Consider the following 12,546-nt stretch of genomic DNA (forward strand, 5'->3'; position numbering starts at 1 on the left):
GTCTTCTGCTTTTAGAGCTGATGTGGCAGATGGTCCTTAAGATAAGGTTTCCTCTTATGTGTACGTGACTGCACCCACCCGGACTTAAGGATGATGTGTCTTTAAGATACTGAGAATGAAACAGACAAGATAAGCATTTAGTAAAACATACTGTCAACCATCTTGGTTTTCTTATACCTTGATCCTCACAATTTCCCCCTTTGACATCACCCTTCCCTCTTACCCTGGGTCCACCTGAACAAGTTCTAGTCGGCCTATGTCCAAAGTACTCTCCCTGACCGCGAGTTGTCAGAGGGGTATACACCCATCCCCCTGGATAGTACCAACATCTAAAATTCAGGAAGAGTGGCCTTTCTGAAAGATGGGTGATGTCAAGAAACTAAATCCATCTATCTTATCCAACTTATCAACTTACAAAAGTTCCATCTTTTCTACAGCATTTACCTTGGCTTTCTTGCAAAAACACATAAACAACTTAAAACACAAATAAATGAGAAATATGAATATAAGCACTACTATAATCGTCATTGCTGCCTTCTTGAACCAAGAAAATAACCCTGAGAAACTAAAAGTTCCACCAAAAGGATCCCAGTCACGGCCAATATTACGGGCCTTCTCCTGTAGATCCTTTACTTCCGTGCGGTGTTGTGCAATGATGTCATAATAATCGGGTACTTCGATGCTGGTGTTATGTATCCAAGTACAACATTCATAGTCTTCTGTGGTCTCACAGAGTCCTGTTAATGCTGCACTCATACTTTCAATCGCTAACTCATGTAATTCTATTTGTTTTGTGATGGCTCTGGTCTCTAGATTTAACTTAGTAATGTCATCAGAGTTTTTCTCCAAAATATCATTAATTATTCCAGTATAGTTATTTAGTCGCTTCATTAAGTCTATACCCCATCCTGTCCAGGACGGGAACCAAGCCCATGCCATGTCCTGCTCTAAAAATATTTCTCTTTTGCTACGATATCTGAGGGGATATCTGGGGTGCATACTAGCTTCTAGTAGGTGATCACCTCGTTCATCACCCACTACTCCCATTACTGGTACCAAACTTGCGAGGTAGCACCATCCCTGAGCCCTTCTAGGTATCCAGGTATAACACTTATCCCTACAACAGATGTATATATTGTTTCCTAAGGCTACTGGACTTGAACTGATATTACGTCTATAACGAGAGGTGTATCCATAGAGGGAAAGGTTGGACACTAACCACCTAACCTTATTATCCACAATGTTAGTGAGGAAGTCAGATAATGTCTGGTGTGTACTGGTATTACTGGGGTAGAAGCTTCCATTTAATACGACAATGGACAAGTTAAACTTGCTGTCTTGGCATTCTCTATTTCCTCCCGTTGTGTTCCCTAGGTTGAAACACCAATCAGGGGGAAAGGCGAGGCCATTTGATTTAAACATTACTGTCTTGCTGGTATTTGTTCCAATTATGTTAATGCTACTGTTAGCAAGATCAGTATAATTTATAGGAACTGCCATCAGTGGTATTTTAGCCGTGCTGGGGTGTAATTTACTGCAAACCCAACATTTCTCATATCCTGACTTCCGAGCATAAGCATATTTAAACTTCAGTAATAACATTTTTTTTAGAAAATCCTTCATCCTTGTGAATTTCATTCTGTGAGGTAACCAAACTATTGGTCAGGATTACTGAAACATAAAGAATAAAAAGATACATATTGTCATTTGCCAACTGGCTCCTTTTTACAGTGTGAAGCGTGGATCCAGGTAGGTTTCCCTTCCAATTTCACTGAGGTTGCTGTAGTCAATAGCACCTGGAAAGGACCCTCGAACCTTGGTTCCAGTGTCTTCCTGGTATGTTTCTTTACATACACATAGTCTCCCGGTTGTAAGTCGTGTGTACCTGTGACAGAATTAGGGTCTGGAAGAGAAGAATACACACTCTTGTGGATTTTAGTTAGACGCTGTTGCAATTGTATCACATATGTAGTTAAACTATCACATTGCAATTGCATACTTTGAGGAAAATATAAACCTAATCTGGGTACACTTCCAAAAAGTATTTCATATGGGGATAACCCGGTTTTTCCTGTTGGAGTGTACCTAATAGAGAACAAAGCTAAGGGTAGACACTCAGGCCATGGTTTATTTAACTCTTGCATGGCTTTTTGTATTCTTAGCTTTATTGTCCCATTTACTCTTTCTACTGATCCTGAACTCTGTGGGTGGTAAGGGGTGTGAAAACTTTGTTGAACCCCTAACATTGCCATCACATTTTGCATTATTTCTCCCGTGAAATGTGTCCCCCTATCCGATTCTATTGTTTCTGGGAGACCAAACCTAGGTATCAGCTCAGTAATCAGTTTCTTGGCGGTGGCTTTTGCCGTAGCTGATTTCACAGGATAACTTTCTGGCCAGCCTGAAAATAGGCAGATGCACACGAGAACAAATTCAAAAGGGCCGCTCTTAGGCATTTGTATGTAGTCAATTTGCAGTCTCTGAAAGGGATATTGGGCCCGGACCTGATGTTTACGTGGGGTTTTCACTCTCTGTCCTGGGTTATTTAACAGACAGATTTGGCATGCAGCACAGTAGTTCCTTGCAGTACTACTGAATCCAGGGGCTAGCCATCCTTGGCTTACAATCCTATACATAGAATTGGAGCTGACATGAGTGGGCAAGTGGACAGCAGCTGCCATTGCGGGGTATAGAGAGGCGGGTAGACATATTTTTTCTCCCTCTCTCCATACATTGTTAAGGCCTGGTGCAGCTCCCTCCTTAACCCAATGGTCCTTCTCAGTAGTCCCTGCTTGTTCCTGTAGTTCGATCAGCTGCTGCCATGTGGTTTCGGGCATACTCACCTGTACCGTGGCTAAGGTCTCAGGGCTTACTTCCCCTAGAGCTGCCTTCTTTGCAGCTAAATCTGCAAATGCGTTTCCTTTTGTCTCAGTTGTTTTTGCGCTCGTGTGTGCCGCTATCTTCATAATGGCTACTCTTCTAACTTTTTGAAGATTGTTCAGGACTCTTTTGATTCCTTCACCATGTTTAACAGGTGTGCCTGCTGCTGTAAGGTAACCTCTAGCTTTCCATATGTGGCCATAATCATGTGCCACACCGTAGGCGTATGCAGAATCAGTGTAAACGTTCCCTTCTTGTCCCTCTAAGTGTTCTAAGGCTTTTTCTAAAGCTGTTAGTTCCGCTTCTTGTGCAGACATGTGTGCTGGTAGTGACTTTGCCTCAATTACCTGCGTGTCCGTTACCACAGCATAACCTGTGTGATATTTACCTTTGTCATCGGCAAATCTACTACCATCTATGTACAGTGTGTGTTCTGCATTTGCAATGGGTGTGTCTGTGACATGTGGGAACCCCGTGGTCTCTTGTTCCATAAGTTGAAAACAATCGTGTTCATCAGATGTTATGTCATGAAATGAAAGTGTGTCAGAATCCTGAGTTTCTTGTGCTGTGCCTTCACCATTACTCCCCCCTGTCAAATCTGTCTGTAAGGGTAAAAGTTGTGCTAAGTTAAAAGAAGTGCATCGCTGGAAGGTAACATTGGGAGGTAGGAGCAAGGTGCATTGCAGACGCAGCTGCCTCGCCATTGATATGTGTTTTGGCTGAACCTGTGACAGAATTGTGACCCTTAAGGGTCATCTCCTATTGCTAGGGTGACCATACCATCTGGATGATAAGTAATGTTTGCTCCTATTTTCTGAAGAATGTCTGCTCCTAATAAATTAGTAGGGGCTCCTCTGGAAATCAAAAAGCGTGACAAAAACATGTGATTCCCTATTTTTACTTTTAAAGGTTTAGTCAGTGGGGCATCGGACAAAAGACCGTCATAACCACTTATGGGTATGGTGTCACGGGAGGTCATGTGTGGAGGGACTACTGAATCAGATAATAAGCTGCGTGATGCTCCTGTGTCAACTAAACAAGGAATATGTTTACCTTCCACCTTCATCAACATGTGGAGCATTTTATTCTCTGATTCAGCTAGGACTGGGGCAAGTCATGCTGTCGGATCGTCCCTATCGTTGGTACGCCTCTGTCTGTTGTCCCTCGTGTCTCTGTCCGTATTTCCTTCCTGTTCGTCCTTTATTCTTTTCCTACAGTTTCTTTTTATATGTCCCACCTTGTTGCAGTAATAACAGGTAAGAGGTTTACGGGAGGAATTCCCTCCTTCATTGACCCGGGCAACAGTGTTAACTCCCGGTGTCCTTCTGTGTTTAGCTTCTGCTAAATCAGCCTCTATGCCTTGTGCTTTCTGCAACAATGTTCCTCTGTCCCGTATGGCTCTCCATTCGGGAGTACATGCCTTCAATTTGTCACCTATTTGGGGTACTAGTCCTTCCATAAACTGTCGATTGAAAGCCCTAATGGTGACGGGTAAGGCTAAATCTAGACCTTCGTCAGCCATCATGCTTTCCATGTTGAGGTAAAATTCTGTAACAGTCTGACCTGGGGCCTGTTTTATGGGCGCTGTCGAACCCCTTTCCTGCTGTTTCCCTTGGCAAAATTCTCGTAACTGATTAATAAACAGGGGTCTAGAGTCTATATGACGGGGGTGTATTCCTGGTGGATCTGCTGCTGGATCCCCTTGTGGTCTATGTGGAGCAATTTCATTCATAAATTGATTAAACATCGTCAGTGTCATTTTATGTCTACACAAATCTTCCCCATCTTGCCAAGCTGCTTCATGTGTGTCTAGTAATTGTGTCACGAATCTACAGAATGCGGCAGGTTTTGCTACGGGATCAGGAGCATTCTGTATTAATGCCATAAGAGTGTCAGCCGACCAAGGTGTCCATGTCCTCAGAACGACTTGTCGAGTCACTGTAGGTGGCTGTCCTGCTTGACCCGCATTTGGATTATTTACTTGTATTACCCTAGTCCGACTGTGGACTGGAGCTACGGGCTCTGGTCTTTGAGCTCCGCAATGTACACATTCCTGTGCCCAGTCTGTATTCTGGGTACCGCATACTCGGCATACCCATCCTCTTCCTCTTAAGGAAGGATAACGTTTTGGTCTTTCGTTACCCGGTTTGGTAGTGCTATAAGGAGGTGGAGTACCTTCCGTTTCTACTCCATCCTCGGGAGCTGAAGGGAGACTCTTGCGTCGGACCTTCATGTCCCATCCACCCTGTTCATGACAATACTTCCATCCCTCCTCTTTAGCCTTGTTGGAAACCTTAATTAAACATTGTATTTGTGATACCCATCTGTTCTGCAGGACCTCTCCCTGTCTGTCTCTCTTTATATTCTCCCAACCTTCTACACTTAGCCCATTTTCCCCATCCATTCCAAATTTCTTGAGAACTCTATTCGTGCCCTGTGCCTTGTCCTTCCCATACAACATTGTAATTATGTCTTTAACAGCATAACATTTCTGAGATTCCTCCTGGGGTTTACCATGTGTCTGGCCCATTTTGACAGTCTTGCCTAGGTGACGTTTGGATCACTTACTAAGTGTCTCGTTGCCTTCTCCTCCTAGGGTGCCAAAATACTAAAAACCTCTCCTGGATGAGATTTCTGAAATCGAATTACTTTATATGCTAGCCAACTGACAAATATTATGACCAGACTGACGGCTACAACATATACAAGCATTCCTTTTTGTGGCCAAACACATATAACTAGATCTCCGGACTTTGTGGAGACCTTATTCCCTTCCCATTACCATGGAATCTCTCGGCATTCGTTTCTTATTCCTGCTTTATCGAGGCAGTCAGGACTTATACTTTCAACCCGTTTTTAGGCTCATGAATCAAAAAGCGTATATCAAACTTAAGTGTCGGACCCCCAAAGTACTCTTACGAGTTAAAGGCGCATTCCGTTACTCATTGGGATGATATATGTTTCAATTCACACCATACAAACAGGGCTTATCTCAGTCACAACAGACAGATGACAAGGAGACAGACAAGAAACAACGGTAACATAAGTCAAATATTAAATTCAAGACTCGCTTACTACAGAGGTTGGTTTTACCTGAAGAACAATACAGACAGATCGGGTGGGCACAAATCTAAGAAGCACAGAGTTTATAAGAAAATAAAGCTTTTCTTACCTGCGCAGGTTTTGTCTGTGGTTCCTGATGTGCCCGACCTCTTCGTTCCATCCTTATGTTTGTTCGCCTCTTGTAGTTTCTTCAGCGAGTCCCTGTTCGGGCGCCAAAATGTTAGGTGTGACTACAGCAAGTCACCTACTCATCAAGTTATGTTACCGTTTCCCAATTATTATTAGAGTTCTTATCTAAGCAAAGAGACACGGAAAGAAGTTCTCAGTATTTCTGCTCAGAAGACTGCACCCAACTCTGAGACTCTTTATTAACACAGGTCTTATATACACAAAAGACAGGCTTCAGGAATGTTGAAACACAACAACAACTTCCATAAAAGGCAATTCTCTAGGCGTCTTCTGCTTTTAGAGCTGATGTGGCAGATGGTCCTTAAGATAAGGTTTCCTCTTATGTGTACGTGACTGCACCCACCCGGACTTAAGGATGATGTGTCTTTAAGATACTGAGAATGAAACAGACAAGATAAGCATTTAGTAAAACATACTGTCAACCATCTTGGTTTTCTTATACCTTGATCCTCACAGGATGAACGGCAAAATAACAGTAAATAGGTGTCCCCCAAAATAGATCCCACTAAAGAAACTAGCAAGGGAATGTCGCAGGTGCCTTATGTGAGCAGCGGAGATAGCGGCTCCGCTCCATACAGTACTTACGCCTCATGCGGGATCCAAACGATTAATCCAGGACATGGCTGCTCTTGTGTCCTCAAAGAAATGAACATGCGAAGCCAGGCAATTCAGATGTGAAGATTCTTGCCAGGGTATTGGCCTCGAGACTTAGCAGAGTAATGCAGGGGTTGGTCCATACGGACCAATCCAGCTTTATTCCCACTAGGTCCACAGCAATAAATTTAAGAAGACTTTTTCTGAATTTACAGTTGCCATCAGATAATCCAGGGCAATGGACCATCCTGTCACTCAACGCTGTGAAAGCTTTCGACAGAATTGAATGGACAAAACTATGGGAGGTTCTGGGGTTATTTAGCCTTGGTAATAGATTTATACGTTGGGTGAAACTACCCTATTCCCCATGGGCATGTATGCAAATTAATGGCTCTGTCACTGAATTCTTCCCATTATTCAGGGATGCCCAGCAGGGGTGCCTCCTCTCCCCGTTATTATTTGCTCTGGCAGTTGAGCCCCTAGCAGGCACTATTAGACAGTCTGATGACATTTGTGGTTTTAAGAGGCTGACTCAGCTGTTTATCATCCACAGGACCCTGTTAAAGCTGTTTAAATGGGGTAGGAGAGACATTCCAGAGTGTCCGCGTTGCCAGCAATCTCCTGCAGATTTACTTCATATGCTATGGAAGTTTCCTAAGCTGGTTAGGTATTGGCGTGAGGTGGTGCGCACGATAAATACTTTCCATACGCACGTTGACCTGGACCCTAAGATATCCTTATTGGGTTGTTGGGATGAGGAACTGTTTTTACCTGGAAAAGCGAATATCTATTATTAGATTGTTGTTTATAGCGTGTAAGCTTTTTTCCATGAAATGGTTGTCATCCAGCCCTCCATCATTTGAGGAATGGTGTCTTCAGGTAAATGATACCCTCTTGAAAGAACAACAGGTTTACAAAAATAGGGGCACGCCACATAAATTTTACAAACTGTGGGAACCATGGCTAGCGACGCCTGGTCTGGCTCAATTTTCACTGGTTTCACTCCAAAATAGATAATCCTGTTGGTGTGATGCAAATAATTATGGTCTAAAGTGATGTGTACTAGCTAATATCTCAAACGATACCCAAACAGCTAGATAGAAATGTGTTGCTTAATACATTCAATAGATGGTTGCTTAAACATGAGATCTGGGAGGGGACTTTCAGGGTTATATGGTCAGTGGAGGTAGAGACTCATGAAGCATGAAAGTTATAGTGTGACAGTAGTGATGTTAAATAACCTATGATGGTTTGCAACCCTATACATACAATCTCGGAGTAATCCATATTCTTTTGTGTGCTAATGTAAGGTTGGATGTCTACATATCTGTGCAATGTAAAAGCATGTGAAATATCAGTTGGTGTATTATACACCCCTATCTTTTTGTTATTTTTTTTTTTTTTGTTGTGGTTTGTTTGTATGGTTGCATGTATGCAAAAAACTAAAAGCTCAATAAAAATTATTGTTTGAAAAAAAAAAAGGCAGACAATACAGTTACAATACAATAAAATACAAGAGGGTTAAGATATTTATACTGTACGTTGTACATTTATATTATTATATTATTATTATTAATATGATATAGTATTATTTATTTTTAATGCAGGTGGAAGGTGGTGGGTGTTATTTTTTGGGGACATTACAGTGAGATTCTAGACTTGTGTTCCCAGCTCCTCCCAGTTTAATAAACTGTCTGAAAGCAGTGCCAGTTCACAACTCATCTCCCACCATTTGTCTCCTCAGATTCTCATCATGTCAATGAAAGACATGAACATAGCCAAGCTCACCTCTGTGGACCTCCCTCTGTTCAATGGAATCATGCATGATCTTTTCCCGGGCATAGATGCACCGTCAGCAGATTACGGCAAGGTGAGCCCAGGAAATAAAAACATGTGTAATGTGTACTAAAGTTTAATCTGCTTATATTTTGTCTTCCTTGGTTCTTCTTCTCTTCCTTTTTTATTACCTATCTTCAGGGCTTTTTTCTCAGAGAATAGGTGAAGGAACTCTTCCGAGTCACCTCTTGACTCCACCCTCTATCCACCTCTGAGCACCATTTCTTTGTTCTACCCCCTACCCAGATTCAGTGGCGGCTGGTGCTCAAAATTTTTGAAAAAATAAATAAAATACATCAAATGCAGCCACTGTGCCATCAAACGCAGCTACTATGCCCATCAATTGCCGCCACTGTGTCATCAAACGCAGCCACTGTGCCCATCATTTGCCACCACTGTGCCATCAAACGCAGCCACTGTGCCACCAAATGCAGCCACTGTGCCATCTAACGCGGCCACTGTGCCATCTAACGCGGCCACTGTGCTCATCAAATGCTGCCACTGTGCCATCAAACGCAGCTACTGTGCCCATCAATTGCCGCCACTGTGCCATCAAATGCAGCCACTGTGCCCATCAAGCACAGCCACTGTGCCATCAAATGCAGCTACTGTACCCATCAGTTGCTGCCAGTGTGCCCATCAATTGCCGCTACTGTGCCCCATCAAATTCTGCCACTGTGCCATCAAATGCAGCTACTGTGCCCATCAATTGCTGGAAGGTTGCTTAAGGCTCCTTTTGCTATGGGGCCCAATGATCTGTAGTTGCACCCCTGAGGATCTGGGGTATGTTTTACATTGAGGTATGGCTTCATACATTTTTGTGTAACCTCCACTAAAGCTGTTTATAAATAATAACAGGCCCTGCTAATAATATTTCCCAAGTGGGTAAAATATGTTTCATATTGGGGGAGATTTACTAAAACTGGTGCAGCTGTGCATGGTAACCAATCAGCTTCCAGGTTTTATTACCAAAGCCTGATTGAACAAGTTGAAGTTGGAAGCTGATTGGTTACTATGCACAGCTGCACTAGATTCTGTGTGCATCAATTTTAGTAAATCTCCCCCATTGTGTATAACTACAGATATAACACTGTATGCAAGCCATTCTTCCTTTTTTATTTTTGTGTCAGCTCCGGGACCAGATTGAGCAGGAACTGCGTCTCTCTGGCCTTCAAATCACACCGTTCACCATTGCCAAAGTCATCCAACTGTACGAAACCAAATCCTCACGTCACTCCTGCATGATCGTCGGAAGGACCTGTAGCGGAAAGACAACTACCTGGCGCTGCCTGCAGTCGGCGCTGTCTTCTCTGCACCGCAGTGGGGACACAAACTATAACCTTGTGCGGGTGAGTGACCAGCAAAAGCGTATTTGCCACCTGATTGATTTTTTTTTCTAATTTCATTGAATTCCTTAAAGAGAACTTGTCATTAAAATAATTTATTTTTCATCTTTAATTGACTTAATGCAGATTATGGAATTTGTTAATCAAAAAGAGCTATTTAAGTTATAGGTAGTCTAGCCAAGTCAGCCCCTGATAACTTCTATGGGCTCCATTCACAGAATGAATTGGATATTTAGGTGTCAGGGTACATTTTGCTGAAATATCTCATGCAATCCTGAAACTGTCATATTCACTAGACCGTTTGTGGTATTTACTGAAAAACACTGAAAACTTTCAGTAAATACATGCATTAAAATCCATTCACAGAAGGAAATAAATAATAAAAATGCATGTGGAAATTAAGTGGTCCAGGCATACAGACTTAATCTGGAAGCCCCCTTTTTATTTTTTAAATAAAGCACTTGTCAAAAATTGTCTAATATCTTTTGTTACACTACATATTTTTTTGGGGTGAATGAGTAGGGGTACTATGTATGCCTACTCATTCACATGGGGGGGGCAGGATCTGAAGGCCAGGTTCTGATAATTCCCCACCCACAGACCCCCACAACCACCGACTAGGGTTGTGGGGAAGTGGCCCTTGTCCCCATCATGGGGGACAAGGTGCTTTGAAGGAGGGCAGAGCCCCCCTGCTACAAAGCACCCCCCCATGTTGAGGGCATAAGGCCTGGTATGGTTTAGGAGGGCGGGGGTGAGGATAAGGATCTGGTGTGGATTTTGGCATGGGGTTACTCTCAAAATCCATACCAGACCTGGGGGGACCCCATGCCGTTTTTGTTACCCCAATTTTTTTTTATTTCTGGCAATTCTTTTTTTTAGCTTCAGCTATCCACAGGGAATCCTGCTGACGGCTGATGACTCATCAGTTGATAAGGTCAAGGCAGCCACCCGCTCCTTAAAAACCATGTTGTTTAGTAGTTGTTAAGGATGTGGGAGACCGCCCCCTCTTTAACAATGCCTATTTATTGATGTTAATAAATACGCCGGCTAGTGCCAGGCGTTAAATTACAGCATGTCTTCACTATTGAAATACTGCAAGACTTCATAAAATAATGCAGTATTTTAGTAGTGCTTTTTGGCAATACCAAAACAAAATGCAGAGCGGTATTTTACTGCATTTTTTATTGGGAAACATACCGCTTTGTGAATGGTGTCCTACTTATACCTTTAATGCTCCATCAGCGAAATCTCCCTGCCTTGATCTCTGGCTCTGTCCCTCTCCACCTGGGAGTATTGGCTGTTCCCACCCAAGTGAGGTGTTCTCACCCTCCTTTGTGTGTACCAGCTCCTCTTGTTACATTCTCCACAATATAAAATAAATAAAAATCCAGCAGGGGTGGTGGGGACCTCTCATAATGGGCAGAACCACTATGCAGACCCAGGAACTCATTGCAGGAATCCCGCCAAAAGGCCCCCGAGAGATAGAGAGGCTGTCGGGTGGTTTAACTCGGCTGTATTCACTGAACGTGATGATTTAAACATCATTCTCTAAAGGTGAAAGATTTTGGTGGGGTTAGTAAAAACTATACTGTGTAGAGGAGAGTTGGTGGTGATCACCAACTCTCCTCTACACAGTATAGTTTTTACTAACCCCACCAAAATCTTTCACCTTTAGAGAATGATGTTGATTATTAAAGCATAGGTTCTCTTTTTCTTTATATATTATCTCCTATGTGTAGGAATTTCCTCTGAACCCCAAGGCCGTGTCTCTGGGGGAGTTGTATGGTGAATATGATCTGACAACCAGCGAGTGGACAGATGGAATCCTCTCCAGCCTTATGCGTACAGCCTGTGCAGGTACATCAACTTTTGCAGAGAACTTTATAGAATAAAAGTTGGGGCAGGCTGTTTCTTAAAGGAAGCTGTACTTTGGGCATACAGGGCATTAAGCTCATACCTCTCTTGTTTTACTCTTCCCACCATTCTGTTCACCACTGCAAGCAAGGAACTAAAGACCAATGTAGTCTGTAAGCCATATTATGTCATCATGTACTGGTGCCTGAGCAGCCAGTTGTGAAGAACCTGTGCTACATGGGGGAAAGTCAAAGTATGCCACATATCCAGAAGTGCTGGTTATTTTTCGTAACTCCTTACAGTGAATAGAGCAATGGGAGAGCTAAGGAAAAATGTATATAACTAAGGTAGAAGGCTAGACCTTAGCAAGACCCTGTTAAGTTTCTAAAGAAATGAAAACAGCAGCTCATGGCTTGTGATTCCCACCTCCCCTACATTCCAGCACTGCAGTCTTTGTTAGACTCTTCACGGATGTATATATTTCTCTACATGTACTTTGGTTTCTTCCTTTAACTCATCCTATGACCAGAGAACTCAGCAGTGATGATGGTGTAGGTGGAAAGAACCATGGCGCACGGTGGGGGGACACAGACATCTGACACTCCCGGAAGTGTCGAATGATGAAGAGGAGGGGAGGTGGAAGTCATGGGCAACCAGAGAGGTGTGTAGAGGCATAACTAAAACCTTTAGGCCCCCCCCCCCCTCAGGGACCTTCCCACTGAGACCCTTTACTCCCATTGTGGGACCCTTTATAATGGTCCCACAGTGGGCCACCTTCTTGGTG

General features: G+C 43.1%; 1 protein-coding gene across 1 annotated transcript in view; it reads left to right on the forward strand.

Annotated features, from left to right (window-relative positions):
- The window catches only part of DNAH2 (dynein axonemal heavy chain 2), a 328,965-nt gene that overhangs the window by 210,307 nt on the left and 106,112 nt on the right, over positions 1–12,546 (forward strand). Inside the window, exons 41-43 of the mRNA XM_077470685.1 lie at positions 8,471–8,596; positions 9,693–9,911; positions 11,648–11,765. Coding sequence (XP_077326811.1) covers positions 8,471–8,596; positions 9,693–9,911; positions 11,648–11,765 — 463 coding nt within the window. The remainder of the gene's footprint in view (positions 1–8,470; positions 8,597–9,692; positions 9,912–11,647; positions 11,766–12,546) is intronic.

The sequence above is a fragment of the Lithobates pipiens genome, unplaced genomic scaffold (genome assembly GCF_037356315.1).
Source record: "Lithobates pipiens isolate NorthernLeopardFrog02 unplaced genomic scaffold, aLitPip1_a1.2 Scaffold_8, whole genome shotgun sequence".
Taxonomy (NCBI): Eukaryota; Metazoa; Chordata; class Amphibia; order Anura; family Ranidae; genus Lithobates; species Lithobates pipiens.